The following is a 27917-nucleotide window of genomic DNA, read 5'->3' on the forward strand; positions in this document are numbered from 1 at the left end:
TATTATTTTTCATACCTCTAAGAACTTTTCTCTCTTCCTAAAAAGTTATCTTACCCTACAAGCTGTCAGACTCAATATTACATGTACTTAACTTTGGAATATTACAATTTTCTAAATGTGATTCGAAATCATTGTTATCGGTTTGTCTAAACTTATATAGGTTTTCATAAAATAATCTTACTTTAGACAGAACTCCCTCTTGTTTAGAAATAATATCTCCATCATCTGTTTGTATTTTATATATGATCTTAAGTGAAATGTCTGTTTTCTAAATTTTTGAAAAGTGTGATGTTGGTTTCTCCCCTCCTCAATCTAGTTATTTCTCGATCTTATTAAACTACCCTTAATTTTTTTTTAAATGTATAGCCTCCAAATCCTTTCTTAATCGTTCTAATTTTTCAATTTTAGGATCAGTTTCCGCCTCTAATAATTCTACGGAAGTCTTAAGATGTATGCATACATGCATGCACGTGTATGAACGTGTGTATGTTGTGTCAAGCTATGTATATATATGATATGCATGGTTATACCATGCAATGTCATGTTATATTTCTATATATATGGATTTAATTCAATTCCATTCCATTCAATTCAATTCAATTCAATTCAATTCAAAAATATTTAATTGAGGAATTCCAAAAATATTTGATAACAGGCAGTGCCTATATATACCCTCTCCTGAATCCGGTAAAATGGTATAATATATCCATTAAAATATCTGCATACCTGCTGATAGTTTTTTTTTTTTTATCAAATATTAAGGTTTAATGCTAGAATTTTAATAAGAAAAAAACTTTCACCTCTTGTAACCTACAAACATACAAATGTAGATGAAATCTACAAATAAGTGAATGTAGAGAATTTCATATATTGAATTAATTTCTTTTATTACATTGAATTGAGTAAATGTATGGAGTATATGGAGTGTTTGTTTGAGAGTGTTGTGTGCAATTTTTTTAATAGATAAAATAATACTAAACTTAACATGATCTTCTGAACAATTTAATGAAAATATATTCAAGGTTACTGCAATATTTCATAACACGGGTCGTATTTATGTTTCCCGTCGTACTTTCCGGACCATGTTTTATTTGAAAGTTAGTGCAACCCTATATCATCCAATCATCGAGCTCGTTTTAAAATCCCCTATTTGAGCCAACCGGGGAGCGCGTTTTATATTATATTTTTGCAAGATGGTGGAATGAAGAATAACTGAGGATAGAACCAGCCTACAGACATTCATTAAAAATGAATCCAATATCGAGAGGACATCCAATCAACAGGCCACCACTTCTACAACACAGCAGAGAGCCATGGCCAAGACCATCAAGCGGAGCCCATATGCATGAACTCGATGATAACGCGCCGTTTGATGCATATGCTCACTATCGAAAGCATGTACAAGAAGGTTTGTCTGTTTTCTGTTAATACACGTTAATCCCTATTGAGATTCCTCCTCTAGACTCTTTTATATTCGGACGTTTGATAGATGTCTCTCGTCGGAATCCCTACTCGAGCCTTCTAAACTTGATTCTGGAAAATCAAGTCAGGTTGACCTACCTCTTGTAAGGGCCTATTACAGAAATAATCCAACTGCAGTGGTTCCCACACTGGCTCACATCGATAGTGGAGATATTTTCCCCTCAAAACGCATATATTATGAAGTGACATGTTTTGAAAACAAAGAACCATCTCATTTTGCAAACGATGTCTTGTTCGATCGCTACTTTGAGCCTTGAGCACCATTTTGAAAGTCCTTCGCTGTCTCATGACCACTATAATCTGTTAAAAGTAGTAAGACAAGGCAAAATGGTTATAAACCAGAGGTCCCTCTGCCTGTCAACAAAGACAAAGAAGGAGTTTCCAATCTCTATGTATATATGTCTCTGAAATATAATCATTAACTGATCGAACATCAGTTGTTTGAACATCAGTAGACAACTGGTTTGACTGATTAATCGATTATGGTTTTCAACTGACTAGACATCACTAATGATTATTACAAGTTATAAACAGAACATAAGTCTTCATCGGGCCAATGAATAACAAGTTTGAGAAATTATAATGTTTCCATTATTGTTGTAATTTTGATTCAATTAATCGTGATCGGTTTCTGTCACCTGATCCTCAACGGCCATTATCTTTTTGTAGTTGGTAGTCATGGTCAACAGAACAAATCAACATCCCAGAATCTACCCCGTGTGAGGAAGTCGAGATGGTCAAGTGCTCCTGGTGATACAGTGTCACAGTCTTATCAGCCACAGTATCCTACACGTAATCAACAGATATACCTTTCTGGTACAGATCCCTACCCCCCTGGTACGGAGCCCTGCCCCCCTGGTACGGAGCCCTGCCCCCCTGGTACGGAGCCCTACCCCCCTGGTACGGAGCCCTGCCCCCCTGGTACGGAGCCCTACCCCCCTGGTACGGAGCCCTACCCTCCTGGTACGGAGCCCTACCCTCCTGGTACAGAGCCCTACCCTCCTGGTACGGAGCCCTACCCCCCTGGTACAGAGCCCTATCCAGGAGAAAACTCTACAGGATCTCATAATAGTAGCTCAGGTGGTCTAGAAACTAGCCAGGGTCCTCAGTCCAGTAGTGTCAATTACACAAAGAGAAAGAGGGAGGAAGATCATTCAAATCCACCAGCTGGCACTGTGACCAAGAAAGTTAAAAGATTTTGTGGAGTCTGCAACATACAGTTTATCAATGCAGAGGTTTGTACTAGCTGTTTGACAGGAATTAAATTTTTTCGTACAAATATTTTTGTACTAGCTGTTTGACAGGAATTAAAAAATTTTCGTACAAATATTTAAGAAAACTCATTCAAATGCGATATCAGTTGTCAGGCTGTGTGAAGTAAAAGTGGGCGTGGGCATTTGGATGGGGACATCAGAATGTACATGCCTGGCAGCATCTCTATGGGGTAAGACTCAAAGTAGTAGTGGTATGAAATGGTTAGGGAGCTTATATGTGCTGACCCCTCGGGCCTAGGGGTGGGGCTAAAAGGAGTCTTTTTAGCTATTTCAAGTAATAACTTTCCAAAACTAAGCAATGGATATTATGCATGCTATCTATATGAGTATATCCATGTGAGTTAGGATTTCAAACTGTGAGCTTTAGGAAATGAGACTTCTAATTATATAGCATTGCTGGATTTGCCTAACATGCCAGTTGGTACCATACAGGCCCTCTGGGCTTTGCTATGATGAAGGTAAGTGTTAACCCTTTACACTGACTTTTGACTACCTTGATAATGATTTTCTGCATTTGTAGGCATTAGTGAATCACGAAAAAGGTCTAATGCATCAACAGAAAGTGAAAGATTTGGAGGAATCAAAGAAGAAAGTGGAAGAGAAGAAAATTAAAAAAGAAGTAGAAGAAGATGATGCTGATGTAGAAGAAGATGATGCTGATGATGATGATGATGAAGACACATCCTATTGCAAATATTGTAATCAGTCCTTTAACAATCCTGAGGTGAGTGATAAATGCATGTCACATTGCATTCTCTTTTTACTTAATTCAGGAGCTGCCTTTTTACCTCATTTGGTAAATCTGGAAGAGAACATTTTTGCAAGATTAACAAAAACAGCAAAATTATAAAGTATATACTGTTTTATCATATACAGTATTCAAGCATAAAAAAATGTACTAAGCCTTAGTACAAACAGTAAGAGGATATAACAGAATTACATGTGGTGCTTGTCCATTAAATGACCAAACACAACTGTTTAATGCTTGATCTCTTTACAATTTCAGTCTGGTGCCCATAATTTGTAAATTTGGACTGAAGTATGAAATATATTAAGCTGGGTTGACTGGACTACAGTAGTAAATCTTTGCTGAAATTATTTGAAAGTGATTGTTTGCATTTTAGCAATTAATCTACCGTAAAAACTTATGTAAAATGCACATTTTTTCTGAGCAAAAATAAAACCTGAAGTTGGAGGTGCGCAAGTTACATTGATAGAGGAAGTTTAAAAATTTTACAGGGAAAGAATCTGTCCATTCTGAGGGGCTGACGATCTATGTATGTTGAGGTATCGCCCTGCTTATGGTAGCCTTTTATATAATAAAAACTATTGATGATTGTAAAAACAATGCCTCACCTACTTCAGTTGATTATCTAAGGCTAATTAAAGTGTTAAGTTATGACCACGATGTCTTGATTTCCATTTGATCCAAGAATTCAATGGGAACTGACTGAGAGCATGGCTTCTACCGACAGCAAGAGATACATAATACCCTTGACACCTCCCAGTATAATGAGACAGCCGCAACCAGTGACTTTGGCCGGTTCAATCTAGTTTACCTGTAATTTTTTAGGGGAGATAGACTGAAGATAGTGAGTGTGTGTGTATGATACACCAAACATATCAGTCAGCCGCCTGTGATCATGAGTGACTGGCTAGCTGAGCTGTGAATTAATGGCCTGTTAGCTTAACCGATCTATATACATCATCAACAATGCGTCTGTATCTACAGTCGAAACTCGTTATCTCGAATTTCAACGGACCAACGAAAATAATTTGACTCAAACGTAATGCCATTAGGTTTGGTCTGAACGTGGTTTTCAACGGTCCTTATGACAGCCGGGTACATGTACATGCCTATTACCGTGATCAGCATGTTATCGTGATTTTCCAACTTATAAGGTTTGTATTAAATCTTTTTAGTTATATGTTTTCAGATGTTTTGGGGTTTTTTTTTAATACGTTTGTAAATAAAAAAAAATTGAATTACAATAATATGATCGTTACGATAATAGGCATGCACCCTGGTGGTATACTGACTTCAATGGTTCATACATCAAACTTATATGGAATATAGTACCTGAACAAATAAAAACAAGCATTTTTCTTATCTCAGAATTTAATGGTTTTTCAAAATAGTAAAATAAACAATAGTTTTCACCTACCGTGAGCAGACTACACTCTCGTTTCTACTGGTTAATATAATTTACGGTAAATGAAACGAAAGTAGATTTCTATACCAACGAAGAAATATATTGTATAAATAAGATACTAGTACATCTGCAACGACTAGTTAAACATTTAACATTGTGGGTTTGTTAAATTATTTTGCACTATCAACATTCCATACAAACCTTAGAAAACACTTTCGTTTCTAATGATTCCTGAACAAACACGCTTCCGGTCATCGCTGATCGAGCCATGCTGAGTGTGATTGTGTAAACACGCGTCATGTTTATGTACAGGTAAGTCACTAATGTAAAGTGACACTAATTAGGAAGCCAGGTTTGAGAGAATTATTAAACAATTATTAATTAGCAGTCATTGTTGTAGTATGTTCCCATAGGCTTGAATCTGCATATACCGATCGCGATATGTGCAGGGAAACCAATCATGTGTTCAACAAACCACAGGTGAATTTCAATTGTTTGTATCCGTGTTATATTTACGTAATTGTTGGGGTTTTTTTAATTTAAAATTTTGACTAAAATTAAATTCGAGACAGTGACTATTTTTTTCGCTGAATATCCGTTCTAGGGACCAGGAATTGACTTTGACACAACCGGAGTTTCGAGTCATCGAAATTCAAGTCATCCGATCTTAAAATACATACACAAAGAAGGACAAAAAACGGGACTTGAAAATTAATTCGACTCAACCGGATTTTCGACTCAAGCGATTTTGAGATAACGAGTTTCGACTGTACTTAAAAACAAAGATTTTGTTCTTCAAATTACATCAACACTCACTTGAGTAAAGAACTGTTATGTTTTTATTTAGACATTTTAATGAATTTTCATATTTCTAGTAAAATTGCGCATGAAAATCCTAAAGCATATCTAGCAATGCTCCTTACGTAGGGACTGTCCGGCTGTGGTCCGTGTGCAAAAAGTCAAGTGTGCAAAAAGTCAAAACACACGTGGGATTTATAAGATGCCTAAACTGACATACATTTAGGATTTTCAATAAGTGGTTTGCAATTTTATTTCTGCAGAACTAACAAACTACAAGATTAGTGACATTTTTAGCCGTACTGTTATATGAAATTAGCCATCAGCTTGGATCTGGTACCGTAGTGAGTTAACTCACAATGTGATTATCGCAAGCCAACGTATCTGCTATTCAATTGCTCTTTAAGTTTGTTAATTATCTGAAACACACTAATTACTTGTTGTCACAATTTTTAGTAACTAGATTATAATCTTTTCAAATATTTCTGATTCATGTGTAATATCTCAAGACATTGACATGTGCACGGAGTACGGCGGACCGCCGATGTTTTGGACATCTACAAGATATTTCACAGACAGTTTCAGGTTACGATGGCCAATAAAAGAGAACAAACACAATGCAATTTTAGTATATTATTTCTTCTAAATACAACACTTGATTGTGCAAGTTGTCAAGCATTTAATGGGAATGTTTTGCATTGAAATTGACTCTTTTATACATCAATTTTGTGGCTTCCTAGACATCGTTTTTCACAAAAAAAAACCAACAAAAAATGCTCAAAATATACTGATAGAAGAGTTTTTTCAGCATTTTCAGCCCCAAAAAGTACCTGCATAAAACACACTGGTACGCAAGTTACACAAGTTTTTACGGTACATTTTGTTTTGATTTCCAATTATTTCCATGTTTATAGTTCATTATTTGCATATTGTGATTTAGAAAAGGTGCATATTGTGATTTAGAAAAGGTCATTTTCAGTTGGACTACTTAGGTTCAAACTTTACTACTCTAAATGGTAATGGACACATCCAGATCAACGGACAGTAGAATCTACTAAAGTTACATAGGAGTGAAAGAGTTAAAAACCTATTTTGGATGATTTCGTTACGTGGTCTTTATAGACAGGTGTGACTATATGAGAATACAAGAACATTGCACCTGGCTTTGAGTTAACATGCTATATAAAGAACTTCTGTTTGAAAATTAGAATCCCTTCATCATTTTAAACTGATGACATGCTGCTGCTTGTATCTGTACATTTGACATGTGATTTTGTAGAGCTTTTACAAACACACCCGAGGCATGCTTCACACACAGAACTTGATGGCCGCCGAGAGTAAAAAAACACAACAGGTAGCCACTAAACCGGGACCCTTTACTACTGTCTCCATGCCTTCAGGTACATATTTATCATAATAAGATTATTTTAAAAAAAAAACAACAACAACACCTTTATTCAAAACTTCTGCATGGACTCCATACACTTTTTAGCAAGGAAATAAATCCATTCTATTTATCAATGCTTAAAATAATCTCGGCAAATTAACTGACAAGATGAGTTTGATATGATTTCCTATAAAGTGTGGAACTTGATACTTGGTGGTTTTGGTCCACCTATTGGAGACAGAGTGTTGCAAACTAAAAGATGGTTACTGTCGCTTGTATTTTGAATTTTGACCCCAATTTCTGGGGAAAAAAATTGTACAGACTATATGAGACACTGAAGCATGATATTTTATATGCAATTTTTTATTATTATGGTACACACATGTACAGTGGGGTTTATGATTGTTTTATTTGATTGCAGCTAAAGAGGAAACCAAACACATCCAGTTTTTCCCTTCCCCGAAGAGAGTTGATCAGGAGGAGGACAATTGGATGGAGTTATGCTTAGAGGAAGAGGAAAAGGAAAAGATTCCACTGGAAGAGAGAGACCTGGCTCCAAGTGATATTGTAACTAAGTCAGATCACCTCTTACACTGTGAGGTGTGTACAAATTACAGACATGCTATATGCTAAAGGTCTGTTACATAATATGTTGAACTTTGCTGGCAATTTATTGCTGAGAAAATGCTCGAAATACCAATTAATGAGTTAGAGATGATAAATAAGTTGATAAATAAAACATACTGAAGCCTGTATGAAAATTACTGTATAGGATTTAAAGGGTAACAAATACAAACGATTATGGTTTTGAAGACATCAGATGTTCTTTGGTTACCATATTTACCAAATGAAACATCAAAATGAATATGTATATGGATAATTGGTGAGCATATTTGCTCCCTTTCCCACATATAGCAAGCCATTTGGTTGTGATGGTCCCAAGTAGCTGGAGTATATTAGTTAACCATTGGCTTACAGTTCTAGTTTAATACTTTCAACAAATGAACAAAATTGAAATAATTATTTGGTTATTTACAGATCTGCAATGTTACTTGTTCTGGTGAGCAGCCCATGAGACAACATTTGGAGGGCAACAAGCATCGCTCTGTAAGTAGTAATAAAAGTTGTTATAAGTAAATTCAAACAATTGTTAGTAAATGAAATGTAATATTTGCAATCAGCTTATGATTTGTATCACAGTTGGTTTTTTTAAGGGTAAAAACATCTGAAGAGATAAAGACATTTGTGTAAACCATGGGTAAAGAAAACATTAAACAATTAAAGATGTTGCTTTATTATTTGTAAATGAACATTAGTGAAATCATTGAGAGCTTACGTTTTCCTAGTGTAAGAAAGCAAAAGAGGATACAGAATGAGGGAGGAATATTTTTTTGGTGAAGAGTGAGCAAGAAATATTACTTTGATGAAGAGATATTACTTTGATAATGAGTGAGCAAGAAATATTACTTTGGTGAAGAGTGAGCAAGAAATATTGCTTTGATGAAGATTGAGCGAGAGATATTGCTTTGATGAAGATTAAGCAAGAAATGTTGCTTTGATGAAGGAGTGAGCAAGTAATATTGCTTTGATGAAGAGTGAGCAAGAAATATTGCTTTGATGAAGATTGAGGTAGAAATATTGCTTTGATGAAGAGTGAGCAAGAAATGATGCTTTGATGAAGGATTGAACAAGAAATGTTGCTTTGATGAAGAAGTGAGCAAGAAATGTTGCTTTGATGAAGAGTGAGCAAGAAATATTTTTTTTATGAAGAGTGAGCAAGAAATATTTCTTTATGCTATAAAGTGAGGAAATCTGCTGGAATATTGGATTAATCTCATAGTATGTAATTTGTGTACACTTTTCCTGTACAAAAAGCACAGGAAATCGTACAAATTACAGAAAAAAACAAGAGAATTTAATGTCCAATTTTGATAACTTTTAAAGTTAATACTGTTTAATATGAAATGCTTGCTGTGCAGACATTTTTGTTGTTTTGGTGGTTGTTGAATATATAAACAACAAAATTGATCTTATCCATTATGGAATCCACTGTTCCATAGATCAACAACCAATAGTTCTACCCACGAAATACTTTAAAAGGTTCAAAACACAAAAGAAATTATCCAGGAACATTTCGTAATGTAGTACTAGGAAAGCTTACATGAAAAGAGCACTTTCAATAAGTGTTTCAAGTTACTTCTATATTGCTGGCCATATACTGATCAATTGGTCAACAGTATTAGATATATTATAAAGTCAATATATGGTTTATATGAAAATAACTGAATTTGTTGAGATTGAAATCAATAATCAAATCAGATAATTGATTTGGTTTATCATGATTTCAATCACACCTGCATCAAGTCAAATGAGAAATTGAGTTGGTTCTCAGTGCATGAAATTATAAATGGAATTATATGTTGAGTTTCAACTATATCTGGAATATAGGGTTATATTTTTAAACCACGCACTAATTTAAATCAAATCAAATAATGAGTTGGTTTAAAGCTGTGGTTTAAAGAATATGTTTAGAATTAAATTTCTGCTAAGACATTCCTTTTAAATGGCAGAAACAGTATTGACATTTTGTATTCTTAAAAATACATTTTTAAAAACAAAAGTTATTCATCACATTTCAATACATAAGTTACTTAACAATGCATTCTCCATACATAAATTACTAAACAAAGCTTTCTCTATACAGTCAAACCTGCTCTAACGACCGCCTGTATATAACGACCGCCCAGTGTTCTCCCCAGGCCCTTTCCACGTAACGGTCCCGTTACGTGGAAATTTTGAGCCGTTGCACGGAAATATCATCCGTAGCGCACTTTCAGCCTCCCGTTGCACATCAATAAATCAGACCCCCATTTTCTCTAAGTAGGTCTACTGAATATAAACCTCATAATAAATCCCTCCTGCTACCTGACAAGTAGTACTCTTATAAATTTACGATGCCTGTCATGCTGCTATGCCATGTGGTTGGGTCCATTTTTACGACTGTGACAGTGTTGATTACTTATGATCCGCAGGGGTGCCCTGCCATATTGTACTGTTAAATTGCATTGATAAGTAAACACAAGAGGTGTGACTACTCCCTAACCAATACCTCACTTGTTCCATTTAGCAGTCTGGGGATATAGGTCAGCTAGAGAGAGGAGAAATCACTGATCAAATCACTTTCAATCATGTGAGCTACGCAACGTAACAGAAGTAGGCAGCACATCGACAGTTTAGGAAACAAACTGACATCTTTTCAACAGATGTTTTGATTATAGCTAGTGAGCATCATCCCAAAAACAAACACTGCTTGCAATTGTAAATGATTTACTCACGTTTTTAATGTCAAAATAGGCATATACCGCTGAAAGATGCCACAAACTTTGCAACCGAAATGGCCGCCTTTTGGTGTTAGGTAATTGTAATAATGGAGCCAGATCGATGGGTATAAGAAATCCGGATTTGAAAAAAATTCCAAAATTTGTAATTTGTAAATTTTAAGCATAATTGGATGATAAGAAACATGTCATAAAATTGTACAGATATGTGTTAGAAAAGACTTAAATTTTATGCAGTGTTTTATCAATATTTTTTTTTAATCTAGATCTCAATGTTACATTTACAGTACCATACAGCCTGTTTTAAATATTTGAAATACACAAATAGTGATGGAATTGGGGGCATAATCTCATAATTATCTAGAACTGTGAAACACATTAAAATAATCTTAATTTAAAAATTTAAATAATTCTAATAATTTTTAAATGCAATAAATCTGAATTCAGTAAATGTGACAGTGAGATAAAATGTTAATATTTTTTGTTATTTTAATTTTTATTATAACACTAGGCCATTAAAATTAAATTGCGGCACAAAAAATTTATTCGCGCTGCGCCGCGCAGTTTGCAATGGGAAAAAATTACCATTGCGCAGTGAAAAAATCCTGGGGAGAACACTGCCGCCTGTCTATATTGACCGGTTTTTAGACTCCCTGTGCATTTTAACTATATAATGGCACTGTGCATAACAACCACCTGTCTAATGTGGCTAACGACTGGTCGCCGAGATCGACTTTTCGAGTACCGAGTCCAGTGTGTGTGTAGTAGCGTCCCTTTGACCTACTTCCGGTAATTAACTCCCTTAGTAAGCAAATGGCAGCCATTACTGAAGCCCCAGCTATGAATTGTTTATATAGGACTGTATGGTTTATAACCTAGCGGTAGTAACATTTAAGGTACAAATATGGTTGCCGACTTAAAAGCTTGAGTATGGAAGTTTTAACGACTGTTTATGCCTATCAAAGACTGAAATTATGTTTGGTCGCGAACGCTGTGTGCACGAAAAGATCACTCGTAAAGCGTGATTTTGAAGCCGCAACTCTGATGATACGGTAGGCAAAATAAAACATGCAGATTTATTTAATGTGTTTCGTTATTCATTGTCGATATTTAACATTGTTTTATTACAAATCGATCTTTTATGTTCCGAGATTAATCCGTCAAAACTGGTTACACGGCAACCATTACATAGGACTTGCCAGCGAGAATGTGTTGTAAAAATGTTACACATATACATTGTCTGAAAATAATCTTGCACAGATAATTTCAGGCCATGTGAAGTCAGTAATTAGGGAATGATTATGTTCAAAGCTGAAAAAATCTACTAGGGATATATCAAAACGAGTTGATTTTGTTATGATCGAAATTTCCAATTGCATTTGAAAGCCCCATCCAAACATATAAAAAAAAAACACCGAACACAAATATCATTTCTTAAATAATGCATGGCAATAAATATATAAATATCAAATAGCAGGTCTGTTTTACATTAATATAATTCAGTTTTATTTACTGGCTCGCTGATTGGCACGAAAGTCCCAACCTGTCTATAAAGGCAACCTGTCTATAGTGACCGTTTTTTCTGTCACCCCTTCAGTGGTCGTTATAGACAGGTTTGACTGTATTTACTGAGTTATTTAATAGTGCATTCTCCATAATAAGTTATTTAATCATTAAACTATCTTCCTATGGCATCTATGGTCTATATAGATGCCAGAGCCTTGCAGACAATTTTCATAATGCGCGCTAGCATATCCTATGGCATCTTTATAGACCATAGATGCCATAGGAAGATAATTTAATGCTTATATTTACATTATCAACTCATTTTAGGGTCTCTGTATTAACATTGTTTAAGCTAGATCAGGAAAACCGTTTATCAAAGACAATTTCATCCACAAGATGGAACAGCCATTTTGACGGTGATCAGTTGACGTCACCACGTCAACATTAGTGACGTCATAATGGTCACGTTTTAGGTATCAGTTATGCCGTCATATACTTCACTTTGCCTTGGATAGCTTATATAGCAGAAGTGACAAGTAAATGTTAATATTTAATAATACATAACAAATAATGCATTAGTTGTTGTGTTCCTAGTTAGAAGGGCAAAGGTCTTTGTTACTAAAAGTAAGAAAAAATATTGTTTCATGTTATAAATGAAGTTACCTTATTTTGACTGATCATACGTTATATAGACAGCTTACTTAATGAAAGGAAAAGGGTGAAAAATCTGGGTTATAGTTAATTTTATTTCTATACAATATATTTAGGCTCTCCGGCTGATCACTCTAAAACTTTGTATACATTTTCCTTAGGAATAGTGCGTACTTTAAAATATTGACCGAAAACAAGTTTGACATCCTTACTGTATTTTAAAATCACATTTTGTCAGTGGGCCATCCATTCATCCAGACAGATCCTTTTACATGTACCTCTGTTTTTCAGAAAGAACTATAGAAATCTTTCTCAAATTCCATGCATAGATTCTACCTAGTTGTGCATATTACATTTTAAGACAGATTTAGCAGCAAGATGATTGACAGGCAGTCATCTTGTTTGTTAACGCTATTTGACAGAAAGTTCTAAAAGGATCCTTCTAAAATTTTATATAGACCTCTCTTGGACCGTAGTTATGCAAGGGGCTGCGGTGGTGGATTGGTTAAGATGTCCCGGCATATTACCATAAGCCCTCCACCTCTGGGTTGCGAATTTGAATCCCAAGTGGGGCAGTTGCCAGGTACTGACCGCTGGCCGGTGGTTTTCTCCGGGTAATCCAGCTTTCCTCCACCATAAACCTGGCATGTCCTTAAATGACCCTATCTGTTTTTAGGACATTTAACTGATAAAACCTAGTTATGGCAACAAGATGTCTGACAGACAGAATTTGACACATAAGTCCTTTTCAAGATACTATATTCTGTTTCCATGTAAGTATAAAAGAATAAACATTTTCATAAAATCACTTGCATAGTGTGTTTCATAACAATTGATTTATGTAATTTTTGTGTTTCTTTTATGCAGAAGGCACACAAGCTAAATGCAGATGTAAATGCAGGTAAGTGTAGCCTTATTTTGCTTTCATTTAAACCTGACTGTTCCATTGTGACCTAATTTTATGAACTGAATAAATGAATATTTTCAGCAGCATTTTCGTAGATGCAACCAAACTTTCATTAAATTTAAAAGAAACAATAAGAATAATCAAATTACGTTTGTTACGAAAGGTAACTTGATTTTCTGTGATTAAGATAAATTTTCTTATTAAGCTAACAGAGGTTGATGTACATGTAGATTCTAGGCCTTGATCGCAAACGGTGCACCATACTGTTGTAATTCAATTTTGCTTGCAACAAGCAGTTTCATTGGCTTAAAATTTAGTTTATCAGCCCATAAAGGGGATAATAGCATTACCAATTGTAACATCACTTCTGATTGGCTGAGACAATGGTGTAATGATTTCATAAAAAAAAAGAGATCCAAAATGAATTTGGAATTCTTCATAGATTATCTCCAGTAAATTGGATTACAAGGATTAATTTCAATATATATATTTTTTTTATGTTATGGAGATATAACACAAAAATCTGAGTGTACTCTCATCATAAACCACTTCACAATTCATTTAGAGTACATTTAGATTTTTGTGTTATACATGTATCTCCATAACATAAAAAATATAAGTAATTATTCAAATTAAAAATGACATACCAAAATGATGTATTTTTTTAGCCCACTGACTATCATCTAAGTTTGTATATGACACATAAGGTTCCAGAAGCTGTATTATATTGTTGTGCGTAATTTTTTTACCTGAATCCTTACTGTACCCATTGTATGATATGTTTTAAGTTTAAATCAAAAAGATGTTAAAACAAATCAGAGTTATGATGTTCTAACCAAAACATATGGTATGTTGTATATGTACATAAACATATACAAAATGATACCACACAAGTTTTGGATCAATCATAACCCGAATTACCAATTGTGCTGCATTTCTTTTTTCCAGAGTATTAAATGATCAAATAGCATGGAAAAATTTACTGAAATTCAAGAAATAAATTTTCTTTTGAAAATAAGTTGTCTTGTTTTTTTCTTTAATTTTTGAGTACTGGTTTTAGAGCATATTGTTTTTAAAACAATATTTATTTTGGTGTTAGTTTCCTTACCTTTTCCATTAAGATTCACCAAATTGAACCTTTTAGGTAGAATTTTTAGGTACTTACCATTTATTCTGTTTATCCTGCAACTATATGTTTTAGAAAGTAAAATAATGGTTGTTTAACATATTTTCACATACTGCTTTTATTATAATAAATAAAATACTCTACGATAGTTAGAGAAACACAAATTATGATTTCAGACATGCTGTCGAACACAACAAAAACAGAGTTTATACCAGCTGGCCGAGCACAGTGCTCTGCTTCCTCTGGTAAATGTATCCATATATTATGAAATCATATGTTTACGTATATGTAAACTTAATAAAATATAATCATATCCTTTATCGTTGATTGTTCTTTCGTTTCGGCGCTATATATTTCGCGGATGTTCGCACATTGTGATCAGGTACACAACAAAAGTCAGTCAAGTCACAAATTATTAATCAAAGAATTATACATTTATCCAAATAAAATATACTTTTTGGAAAAACACATTTTTTTTTCACATGGGTCTTGCATTTTTCATCTAGATTTCAAATATATAAAGAAGAAAAAAAAATGGGTTTTTGAACTACTTTTTGCGATATTTGAGCTTGAAATATACCCTCTGAACAAATTTTGTTAAAGATGCTCCACCGCCGTCAGAGCATAAATGATATTCATCATTCGAACAATAATTTGTGTTTAATCGTGTATATTTATGCCTAATTAACACAAAAAATAATATGAAATAATTTATTTCGCCTTTGGTGCATGCGCAATCAGTACTTCATTTCATATAGAATATAGTGCCACGGAATTTTTTCGGGATGCAATTAATTATTTTTCATATTTTTAACTTGAAGTAAAATTAGAAGCTCAAACTTTTCAATGGTGGTAATGGTGTAAAGTAAGTAACTTTTGTAACAGAAGAAAAATACTAAATCGTCTGCTTCTGTTTTTGATAGTGAAAAAATACCATTTGTTAGCGGTGGAGCATCTTTAACTGAAAATAGACAAATTGATAAAATTACGTTTTCTGTAATATAAGGATTAATGTAGTCTCAATCCTGTTGATTTTTTACCTTGAACTTTTATGATAGACCAAAATACAAAACTATTGTAATTTTACATATACAAACTATTTTTAGTTATTTCACAGGACTGTTTCTTTATGTAAAAGTCATGTTTTGGCATCTGAAAAATCAATGAATAAACAAAAGATAAATAGAAACCCATGTCAATTTCACAATATTTGCATATGATATACATGTATACAAGGTAATATATTGTTCAAATATCATAAAAACACAGGTCCTCAATTTTTTTTGCAGGCTTAAAGTTTTTAACTCATAACCCTATCCCCACTTCATCAAGTGCTAAGATTGACCATATCTGAGAATTTATGAAAACAAGCCACAAAAACACTTATTTGACATTAGTTATATGTTTTTATAATATTACATCTGGTTCAAAAATGTCTGTTTAAAATGTCTGTTTATTTTTACGACTTTCTACATATTTTTGGTTTTAAAGAAGGCCTTTTATTTTTTTAATTCAGTAATTTCAGTCTTGACGGGTCTGCTGTTATCTTATCATTTCTTGCAACAATACTTAACTGTGTTTGAAAATTATGACAGGAAAAGCAAAACCTCAGAGATATAATCTAATTTTCACTTCATTGCTTTTATTTCATTTACTTTAAGATTGTAGACTTCCATTATTTCATGTAAGCAATTTTCATTTGTTGAAAAATATCCGATAGGAATGTCTTAGTGTATCGGAAACTGTTCTGGAATTGTAATAACCTTAACAGCTTCGTGTGTAGTGTCATGTGATATGGCAAGGTATCAAAAATATGGACCTTCCTCAGAACATTTTCTTGTTTTAGCTTAAAATCATGTGGATAAAAAGTCTGAAAAAATGAAGTAAAATGACGAATCTGAAGACATTTTAACTGGTAATGAAATGAGAAAAAATTCATTATACACATGTTGAGGATAGAGGTATTCCACCCTTGCGGTCACAAATGTGATAAAACCTTCGGCCATCATGTTGAATACCCCTATCTTCCATGTGTACATATGAAGTATCCAACTTATACCCTGTTATATTTGCTGGTATGATGTACAGTGTATGGTCTGTTGAGTGTCGTCTGCTGTGGAATGTGGTAGTAATATGAATGATTGGATATGGAAATAGTGATAGATATATGTATGCTTAAAATGGTTTTCTAGGTGCTTTGTATTTGGCTACATTCAATTTCTCCTGGAAACCTGTCCAAACTGAATTTCTACAGGAAACCTGTCCAAGCTGAATTTCTCCAGGAAACCTGTCCAAACTGAATTTCTACAGGAAACCTGTCCAAACTGAATTTCTCTTGGAAACATGTCCAAACTGAATTTCTACAGGAAACCTGTCCAAACTGAATTTCTCCTGGAAACCTGTCCAAACTGAATTTCTACAGGAAACCGGTCTACACTGAATTTCTACAGGAAACCTGTCCACAATGAATCTCAACAGAAAACCTGTCCAAATTGAATTTCTACAGAAAACCTGTCTAAATTGAATTTCTACAGGAAACCTGTCCAAAATGAATTTCTACAGGAAACCTGTCCAAACTGAATTTCTACAGGAAACCTGTCCAAACTGAATTTCTACAGGAAACCTGTCCAAACTGAATTTCTACAGGAAACCTGTCCAAACTGAATTTCTACAGGAAACCTGTCCAAATTGAATTTCTACAGGAAATCTTTCCTAACTGAATATCCACTGAAAATCAGTCCAAACAGAATTTCTACAGGAAACCTGTCCACAGATCAGGTTCCAAGAAGCCAAGTAATTGAAATGGGTTGTTTTTTTTTAATTTCAGGTGTGGTCTCCAAGAAGGGAGGTAATGAAACTGGGATTAAACTGGTTGAAGTGTCGTCTGAAGCCCTGGCTACCAAAACACTTGCCAGAAGTGATGTTGCTATGATTGGTAAATATTACATTGTTACAGCCATTCAATCTCCTGTACTATATCATATATACATTGGTGAACGCTTTTTAACCCTTTCACCACTGTAGTCTATAATGGACTCGTCCAGATCACTGGATGGTAAGTCTCATTACGTTACATAGGGGTGAAAGAGTTAATGCTCTTGTTGGCATCTAATAGATGTTGGTTCACTCTTCTGAATTTTACCTATTACAAATGCACCGATCATCAAATTATTAGATGTCGAAAAGTTCCGACACCAATGTAGAGCCGATTTTATCAGTCTCAGAAAGTTCTCCAAGGACAAGAAGAATAGGCTGATATTTAAACTTGCATTATATGTATTGACCAAGTCTGAATTGATGTATTCTAATCACCTTTTGTTTATTCATTGTCGTCCGTTATGCGTCATGTGTCTAATTTACTGAAGTAAATTCAATGAAGTTTTGCACAAATCTTTAAAGGCATAAAAGAACAATGAAAACTGTGAATTATATGGCCCCTAACCCTAGGGCACTGTGTATTGAAATATGAGAGAGAAGAAATGTGAACTTGAAAGGCCGCCATGTTTGTTTACACAGTATGCCTACATAATGGCAAAGTAACAAATAACAAAAACATGACAATATCCATTTATTGATCAAGATATTTATATTCATTGTGAATGCTGTTTGTTATTTATTTATAGTAGAAGTTTACAGACAGTTTTAATCATTCTAATTAATTAGTATGAGAAAAACTGAAGAAAAAAAATGTAAAAAAAAGCCTTTGCAACTTATACACAGTCGCAACTTATCAGCAGGAAAATATGGTATAGGAAAACCATATTTTTAAGCATTATTTGTTCAATTTCCAAAAAAAATTGTCAAACTTTGAATTATTAATCTGAGATAGCATTTTTCCATCATCTTTGATGGATGCAATAGGTCAATATATGGTGTTTTTGTGTCTTTGTTTCATTCTGTATCAGAACTAATTGAGCAGGTGACCGTTAGGCCCATGGGCCTCTTATTTATCTACTATTCTACAAAACAAATTTAAAAATGAACCCGATCTATTAAGCTGTTTAAAGTGACTGCTATCAAGTTAAAAATCAGAAATGATGTATAGCAGTCATTTTGATTTTAAAAATCATTGCAAATGTTAATGGACACAAGCTGAGGTTTTTTTTAACCACTGATCCCAACTTTGATATTGTTACAGGCCTGCAGTACATTACAGAGTTCCAGCCAGAAGAGGGACATCCTAGATACGTTTGTAACCTATGTGAATCCAAATGTGATATTAGCACTCTTTTGACTCACGTGGGAGGTGTCAAACACCGCATGAAATACCTTGTAAGTACTAAGTAAGGGTTCTGAATGGTAGGAGCAATTCTGGGCTGACCCACTAGGGGGCATGAGGGACAGGGGTTAAATAGGCCAATTTGACTATTTGCATATCAACCACTTCTGTTCAGATATGAAGCATGTAATAGCACTGCAATGGTAGCATCCCTAACGGGTGGGGATTCAAAATTGTACAAATGGTTGGGTTGACCCCCACGGATTCTAAGAGGGAGGGGCCCAAATGGGTCTGTTTAGCTATTTACATATAAATGGCTTTCTCTCTGAAAATAAGCATAAGTGGGATTACTGAATTGACCAGGAGAGCAATACAGTACCTTTGGGCCTCTTGTTTTAAAAGGTGTTATAAAATGGTTATGAGATGACAAATTTGATATTGCACCCTTTATCTGCTTTATCGCTGTGGTACTGGTATCACAGTCTCGGTTCTAATGAAGGGTTATACAATACTTTATACTAACACTTTATACAATAACATCTAGGAATTGTAGGGTGGCCATTTGATACAACCTTGTACAAAACGAGTGTATGGTGGGATAATCCAGAATTACACCTGTAGCTATGAGTTTACATACCAACACATTTCAGTTTCATACCATATCTTTTTCAGAAACATCACCATAAAGATATATACTATCATCTTACTGCGTACAACAACATAAAAAAGAAGTCGGAATTAAACGCAGCTTGTGAGACTTTTGCCAGCGATATTGTAGAGAAATATGGTCAGGAAAAGGTCAGAGTGAAAATAGAAATCAGTCAAAGATCCTTCCAGGCAGCTGAAGCCATTTTGAAGACGAGTGGTGTGTCCGTTACTGACAGAAATCTTATGGATTTTCTCATAAGTATGTACATGTATATATAAAAGTATGGGATACATTTAAGAAAGCAGAAACAAAATATGTTTAACTAATGTCTGCTATTTAAAAAAATTCTTGTAAGGTCTCTCGTATAAGAAAAACATGAGATGCATATTGTCAATCATGACGTCATTATACCTCCTGCAACAAAGTTGATTAAGGGGGAGAATACATAATGTATTTGAATCAGGTTGTCCGTTTGTCTGTCTGTCTATTTAACTCCACTTAAAAATTGTATAGCTCACTAACTTTAACCACCACCGCCATGTTATTTTTTTTTTCTTTGGAATGTATCTTAATTTCACATATCGTGAATGCATTATGCAAATTATTTATTCTTACGCTGGTCGGTAAAATTAAGAAGCAGTCCGAAAAACAATTGAACATGACGGTTCCAGTGAAAGTAAGTGAGCACCGTGATGTTTAAATGGAGTTTCTACAATGACTGGGACATACACACCTCCAAATGAGATTGTGGGTGAACACAGTTATTGGTACTGTTTACCACCACAAGCGTTGATTTTGTGATTTTAACTTGGTTATTGAGGTACCCATTAGAGGCGAGACAACATTTAGAGCGGTCAGTGAAATGTCTACCTAGCCCAGTTTTGGTATATTTCTCTATTCATCAGACCATATCTTGGTCAACAGTTGGTCATTTTTGTTCATCAAGCACACATTGGAAAGATCAAATTACTTATAAAATACATAACAAATTACCCTGATATTAACCAGGGTTGTTTCCTTTAGCATGCACTGAGCCTAAAATCTTAATACATAGACTTTAAAAACTTTAAAAAAAAGATGCACAAAAACAGACAGGTCCATACAAGCTTACAGAATAGGTGTACTACTTCTCATTCCAGGCAAAAAGGAACTGGGGAATGTCCATGAAGTCCCAGATCAGGATGGTAAAGTTAGTATCAGTGCAGCAACGAAAGCTTGGCCTACCAAACAAGGCAAATCAAAGAATAGCGGTAAACCGGTAGTTCCAAAAGTAAGGCATACATACGAGTCGGAAGAAAGTGATACAAGTGAATATTCAGAAGAATATCTGGCAATGCAAAGACTCGGTGATAAAGATGGTGATGACATGGATGCTGCTGAAAATCCCTATTTGAAGGAACGTAGAAGACTGGGTCATGATAACAGCGATGAAATGGATCCCTATTTGAGGGCACACAGAAGACGGGATCATGATGACAGCAATGATTCCGATCCTGTAGAAGATCCCTATTTCAAGGCTCGGAGAAGACTTGATCATGAGAACAGTGACGACATGGATCATGCCGAAGATCCATATTTGAGGGCACGTAGAAGATTGGGTCATGATGACAGTGACAATTTGAATTATGCTGGAGATCCCTATTTGAGGGCAGGCAGAAGGAAAGATCACAATGAATATGATTCTGATGACAGTCGGACATTTAACAAGGACAGACAAGTGTTTGATTATGAACATCGCGATAGATCAGCATCACCTGGACAAGTACAGGTGTTTGAATATGGTAATAAGTCCGTGCAAAAACAAGTTTTCGATTACGATAATAAATCGTTGGGATCCGGTGGAAAACAAGTTTTTGAATATGGCAATAAATCGATGAGGGCTGGGGAGAAAAAAATATTTGAGTATGAAAATAAGCCATTGAAGCACAAAGAAATACCAGCGTTTGACTACGGTAAAAAATCATCAAGACAAAGAAAAGTGGATGATTTCGATTATAGCGATTCTACCAGAAAACAACAGAAAAGATCAATGTTGGGATATGACGACTCCGAGGAAATGTGGGATCATGACTACAGGGACCAATCCGTAGTATCAAAATTTAGGAAAAAGGAGCCGGACGTTGATTTACGGAAAGACCCTGCAAAAGTTAAAAAGAAACCATTGTTAGATGTTGATGACAGGCAAACTTCTTCGAAAGTGGTGGAAAAAACTTCAGCTAAAGAGAAAAAGGCCAGTATTAAAAGTGAAAGAGAAATAGAAGAGACAGAAGATGATTTTGGAGAGAGCGAGAGGCTATTTAAGGAGTTCATGAAATGGAGGAAGGCAGCCTCCAAATCTAGCAGTGAGGAGGATACAACTTCTACTGTTGAAGGCACAAAAAGGTAGGATAGTAAACTTGAATCACTCATTCTGCTCATACATATATTTCCTCTTTGTATTTTGGTCCTGAACTGCCGAAGAATAAGGTCTGGTAATACAGTTCTTTCACTGCATTGGTATCTATAATTATTTAAAATTTGTGAAATTAAAATCCTCCAAACATTTGTATTAGCCATAAATAGTGGAACAAGGTTATTGCAAAATTAAGACACTTTGACCGCCAAGTGTTTGATCTAAATCATTTCTGTAGTGCATTGCAAATTTGCAAGGTTGGTCAAAACTATCTGATGTCAGGTGACCGTTAAGGCCCTTGGACCTCTTGTTGAATAATTCCTGAGGGTTCCTAAGGGTTCCAACACCAAAAAATTGCTCTTGGCCTCCAAAGGGATAACATCTTGATTTTTTGAAATCATCAATGTTGAAACAATTTCATTGGAAACTGGTATACAAGTATTGTTTTTAGAATTTTCCATTTTAGAAAACCTTATTTGTGAGGGTAACAAATTCTTTAAGATAAATATTATTTAGACCGTCATCGCCGAAACTTTTTGTATATTTACAGCACAGCTGCCCATCAAACGGCTACGAGTACCGTACAAACTTCCAGGGATACAACAACAATTACAGGTAACATCATTATTATATTTGTTTGATTTTCTGAATCCAAATTAAAATCAGAAGTTTAGGCCTCAAGTATCTTCAGTCACAAGTGAACACCTCTAAGACATGATGTAAAGTGTCTCTGATTTCATCAAGTTTATGATATTTGATCTTGGTTCTCGAAAGAAGTAGAGGCAGGAAATATTATTGGATGCACAAGTTACATACAATATACTTTTCTGTGGATCGACACGTGTGAATAAAAATCTTAGACATATTGAGATAACCTTCTTGAGGTTGTTGTTGTAAAGGAATTAATTCATTTGTTTAGTAACACATTTTTTGTAATGTATTTATTTCATATTGGCCTTGTTGGTTACAGCCAAGAGCAAAGTGCCAGCTGCACCTCATCAGATTATCCAGACCATGGAGAACCAGGCTATGCCAGGAGTTCCTGGTCATCATGTGCCTTCAGTACAAATACCTGGCCAGCCTCTGTATCAAACTCCTCCCCCTGGTCACCATCCAGCATCACAACAGACTCAACCTCTCGTTCAACAGATACAACCAGGCCAATCACAGCATCACGCTCCACCACCATCCCGGGCTCAACAGATACCACCAGGCCAATCACAGCATCACGCTCCACCACCATCCCGGGCTCAACAGATACCACCAGGCCAATCACAGCATCACGCTCCACCACCATCCTGGGCTCAACAGATACCACCAGGCCAATCACAGCATCACGCTCCACCACCATCCTGGGCTCAACAGATACCACCAGGCCAATCACAGCATCACGCTCCACCACCATCCCGGGCTCAACAGATACCACCAGGCCAATCACAGCATCACGCTCCACCACCATCCCGTGCTCAACAGATCACACCAGGCCAATCACAGCATCACGCTCCACCACCATCCCGGGCTCAACAGATACCACCAGGCCAATCACAGCAGCACGCTCCACCACCATCCCGGGCTCAGCCTCCTGTGTCAGCTTCAAATCAACAGCTCGCCCCACAGCATGTTCCACTGCCTTCTAACAAGTCAAATCAGCCTGGCAAATCAATATTGAAGAATACAAAAGTAATTATGAATTTTATCACTTTATTTTGAGCTCACCTGGCATTATTTGAGATTTTTAGACATATTTTTAAACAGACTATAGTCTTCTTGCTATTGTTGAAACAGACTATGTTGTTTATGTTTGTAAATGAAATGAGTGTTGAAAATATGTAATAATGAAGAATTTTCCATATACAAAGTCTGGTTATTTATGTCTTCATGGAAGTTTGCCATTTTATGCGAGACTTTTGTTTACCATGAGTAAGGTCATATAGGTTCAATATCAATTTTCAGTTCCATTCAAAATGGTTTTATTATTCTGAAACGCATACGGGACATTAACTTGTCAATCAGTCAATATTGACTTTCATTCAAGGTTACATCACTCTAAATAGGCTAAAATCCGTAGCATGCTACAATTAAATGCAATTGCAAAAATTTCATCTTCTTAAGCACATTTTCCATTTACTTTTTATAATTTTTTAAACGCCCTGGGCGCTTATTAGATAAAATAAAAACTCTGTTTATTGCGTAATTGGGTTAATTTCGTTATAATCCTGTTATAAACCTCTTTGTTTGTTATTTCAGGAAGCTGAGGCTGTTCCAAAGAAAATTAATGAAATGCTTGGTGCTCTGGTATGTATAATGTTCCAATTTGGTTGTGATTGCAGTTATATAATAAATATATCATTTGTTTGATATACTGGTAAAAAAAAAAGAAAAAAAACATTTTAAAAAAAAAAAAAAGTTTTTGAAAGTGATATCGGTACAATGGTAAAAAAGAGCAGTGTTTGAGTGTATTTGATATTTCATTGCAGTCCCAGACGTTAATTAAGAGCGAGGATGAAGCTGCAATGGCTCTTCAGGTTTCTAATGCCCTTACCCAGGCATTGCTAAAGTTCCGTCTGATGAAGGCTCCGGTACAGGTAAGACATTTAAGGATCTACTTGAGAATAAAAATGTGTTGTAAAAACATAGTCCATTTCCCTTTCAGACTTACAACTGGCAGGCCTTTTGTTTATATTTTAATTTGTCATTTTATTCAAAATTGTCTTTATTATTAGCCCACCATCATCAGATGGTGGGCTATTCAAATCGCCCTGCGTCCGTGGTCCGTGGTCCGTCGTCCGTCTGTAAACAATGCTTGTTATCACTATTTCTTAAAAACTGCTGCAGGGATTTTGTTCAAACTTCACATGGAGGGTCCCCTTGGTCCATATTTGTGCCATACAGATTTTGAGGCTGATCGAAAAAACAAGATGGCCGCCAGGCAGCCATCTTTGATTTTGGCAGTTGAAGTTTGTTATCGATATTTCTTGAGAACCACTGAAGGGATTTTGTTCAAACTTCACATGGAGGTTACCCTTGGTCCCTATTTGTGCCATACAGTTTTTGAGGCTGATCGGAAAAACAAGATGGCCGCCAGGCAGCCATCTTTGATTTTGGCAGTTGAAGTTTGTTATCGATATTTCTTGAGAACTACTGAAGGGATTTTGTTCAAACTTCACATGGATGTTACCCTTGGTTCCTAGTTGTGCCATACAGATTTTGAGGCTGATAGGAAAAACAAGATGGCCGCCAGGCAGCCATCTTTGATTTTGGCAGTTGAAGTTTGTTATCGATATTTCTTGAGAACTACTGAAGGGATTTTGTTCAAACTTCACATTGAGGGTACCCTTGGTCCCTAGTTGTGCCATACAGATTTTGCGGCTGATCGGAAAAACAAGATGGCCGCCAGGCAGCCATCTTTGATTTTGGCAGTTGAAGTTTGTTATCGATATTTTTTGAGAACTACTGAAGGGATTTTGTTCAAACTTCACATGGAGGTTACCCTTGGTCCCTAGTTGTGCCATACAGATTTTGAGGCTGAAAGAAAAAACAAGATGGCCGCCAGGCAGCCATCTTTGATTTTGGCAGTTGAAGATTGTTATCGATATTTCTTGAGAACTACTGAAGGGATTTTGTTCAAACTTCACATGGAGGTTACCCTTGGTCCCTATTTGTGCCATACAGATTTTGATAGTTAAGGTTTGATACCCCCATTTCTCAAAAAATGCTGAAGGGATCTTTCTCAAATTTAATATATATGTTCCCCTAGGGCCCTTGTTGTGCATATTGCATTTTTGGACCAATCGGTGAACAAGATAGCCGCCAGGCCGCCATCTTGGATTTTGATAGTTAAAGTTTGTTATGGCTATTTCTCAGATATTACTGAAGGGATCTGTCTCAAATTTCATATGTAGGTTCCCCTAAGGACCTTGTTGTGCATATTGCATTTTGGGACCGATCGGTTAACAAGATGGCCGCCAGGCAGCCATCTTGGATTTTGTTATTTAAAGTTTGTTACCGTTATTTCTCAGAAAGTACTGAAGGGATCTGTCTCAAAATTCATATGTAGGTTCCCCTAGGGCCCTAGTTGTGCATATTGTGATTTGGGACCGATTGGTCAACAAAATTACTGCCAGGCAGCCATCTTGGATCTCTTGTTATATTCAAAGTTTGTTATCGCTATTTCTCAGAAAGTATTGAATGGATCTTTCTCAAATTTCACACGTAGGTTCCCCTAGGGCCCTAGTTGTGCATATTGTGATTTGGGACCGATTGATCAACAAGATGGCTGCCAAGGAATCATCTTGGATTTTGATAGTTGAAGTTTGTTAACGCTATTTCTCAAAAGGTACTGAAGCAATCTGTCTCAAATTTATATGTAGTATGTTTGAAAAAGTTTAATAAGTAGAGAAAAGATCCATCTTTCCTTTGTCAGATATAGATCATTCTTTGGTGGGCGCCAAGATCCCTCTGGGATCTCTTGTTATTATGAATACTTGAACATCATGCTATTTCCCGTCTGTCATGCAACTTACAACAACAACAGGATATTAAAATATCCAAGATGGCGGCCTCATAGGTCGATGTTATCAGGCGGGTTGTCCGCAAGACCCCCCACCACTTTTGACCTTTATTTCTTCCCTGGGAGGGGGGGTGTCTTATTTCCGGTGAAATACGGTACTGCTAAGACAAGTGAACATTGTGTTGTGGTGTGTGATATTGTACATATGTAACTTCGGTAGGTCTGTGATTTACCTCTAATACTGTTGTTTGCAAAATAATCTCAAATTTTGAATCTGTTTTATATGTTGTAGAAGGGAAAATCTGGTACTGGGGACAGTCAGAGTGAAGCCATCAAGGAACAGAATAAAATGATAAACCAACTAACCCAGCACCACATGCAAAGTATGGTGAAAGAGGAGAGTGTCCATAAGACAACATCAAAGTCTTCTGTGTCTAGTGCTCCAGGCAAGGTTCCAGCACCACATACAGGGCCTGTACATTCACAATCTGGGCTTATTCCCCCTGTAACAGGGCATGCTCAACCACAACATGGACTTGTTCACCCTATAACAGGGCATTCTCAGTCACAACATGGACTTATTCCCCCTGTCACAGGACATTCTCATTCACAACATGGACTTATTCCCCCTGTAACAGGGCATTCTCAGTCACAGCCAGGGCTTATTCCCCCTGTAACATGGCATTCTCAGTCACAGCCAGGGCTTATTCCCCCTGTAACATGGCATTCTCAGTCACAGCCCGGGCTTATTCCCCATGTAACAGGGCATTCTCAGTCACAGCCCGGGCTTATTCCCCATGTAACAGGGCATTCTCAGTCACAACCCGGGCTTATTCACCCTATGACAGGGTCTGATGGAATGGTTCAAAACGTTCCATATACACAGACGATGGCAGGCAATATTCCTCAGGGACCAGCACAACAAAAACAAGTACCATTAGGTGCACAGCAGTTCAATGCTTACAGTTTAAAGGGAAAACGAGGAGAGGTCAAAGAAAAGGAGATGGAGGCTTGGAAGGAGTCGATGAGAAACCAAGCACTGGCCCAGACATATATACAGCCACCCCTCCCTGAGGAAATGCCCCCTCCCCCTCCTCCACCTCCCCCACATCAAAAGAAACCATTACTCCCACTCCCCAAGTCATCTTCACAGAAACAAGGATTCCATGGACCTATTCGCATGAAAGTGGCAAATGTACAGAAAAAGGATAAGCCTCTTATACAGAATCACCATCCTCACTTCAGACAACCTAAAAGCTGATACATTGTACTAGACTCTTGATAATGATATGATTGTGTCTACTGTCAACCTGTGAGGTGTCAAGATTGGTCATCAGTTACCTTGGTGAGGTGTAAAGATTGGTCATCAGTTACCTTGGTGAGGTGTAAAGATTGGTCATCAGTTACCTTGGTGAGGTGTAAAGATTGGTCATCAGTTACCTTGGTGAGGTGTAAAGATTGGTCATCAGTTACCTTGGTGAGGTGTAAAGATTGGTCATCAGTTACCTTGGTGAGGTGTAAAGAT

The 27917-nt window shown here is 36.0% G+C and overlaps 1 protein-coding gene across 1 annotated transcript; it reads left to right on the top strand.

Annotated features, from left to right (window-relative positions):
- The first annotated feature begins 1166 nt into the window (after positions 1-1166).
- On the top strand, positions 1167-27917 carry LOC138314457 (uncharacterized). Its single transcript, XM_069254811.1, has 16 exons — positions 1167-1408; positions 2152-2717; positions 3277-3480; positions 6987-7107; positions 7516-7694; positions 8133-8201; positions 13457-13490; positions 17450-17557; positions 18761-18894; positions 19514-19748; positions 20630-21872; positions 22433-22497; positions 22853-23562; positions 24130-24177; positions 24360-24467; positions 26685-27917. Exons 1-16 carry the CDS (start codon positions 1249-1251, stop codon positions 27651-27653), a joined length of 4953 nt encoding a protein of 1650 aa, XP_069110912.1. The 5' UTR covers positions 1167-1248; the 3' UTR covers positions 27654-27917.

Source organism: Argopecten irradians, chromosome 2 (assembly GCF_041381155.1).
Source record: "Argopecten irradians isolate NY chromosome 2, Ai_NY, whole genome shotgun sequence".
NCBI lineage: Eukaryota > Metazoa > Mollusca > Bivalvia > Pectinida > Pectinidae > Argopecten > Argopecten irradians.

What these genes read in the sequence shown, in the direction of transcription:
- LOC138314457 (XM_069254811.1), top strand. Translation starts at nt 1,249, where the DNA reads ATGAATCCAATATCGAGAGGACATCCAATCAACAGGCCACCACTTCTA. An exon ending in TCGAAAGCATGTACAAGAAG is followed by an intron (nt 1,409 to 2,151) that starts GTTTGTCTGTTT and finishes ATCTTTTTGTAG; the next exon opens with TTGGTAGTCATGGTCAACAG. An exon ending in ATGAAATGCTTGGTGCTCTG is followed by an intron (nt 24,178 to 24,359) that starts GTATGTATAATG and finishes ATTTCATTGCAG; the next exon opens with TCCCAGACGTTAATTAAGAG.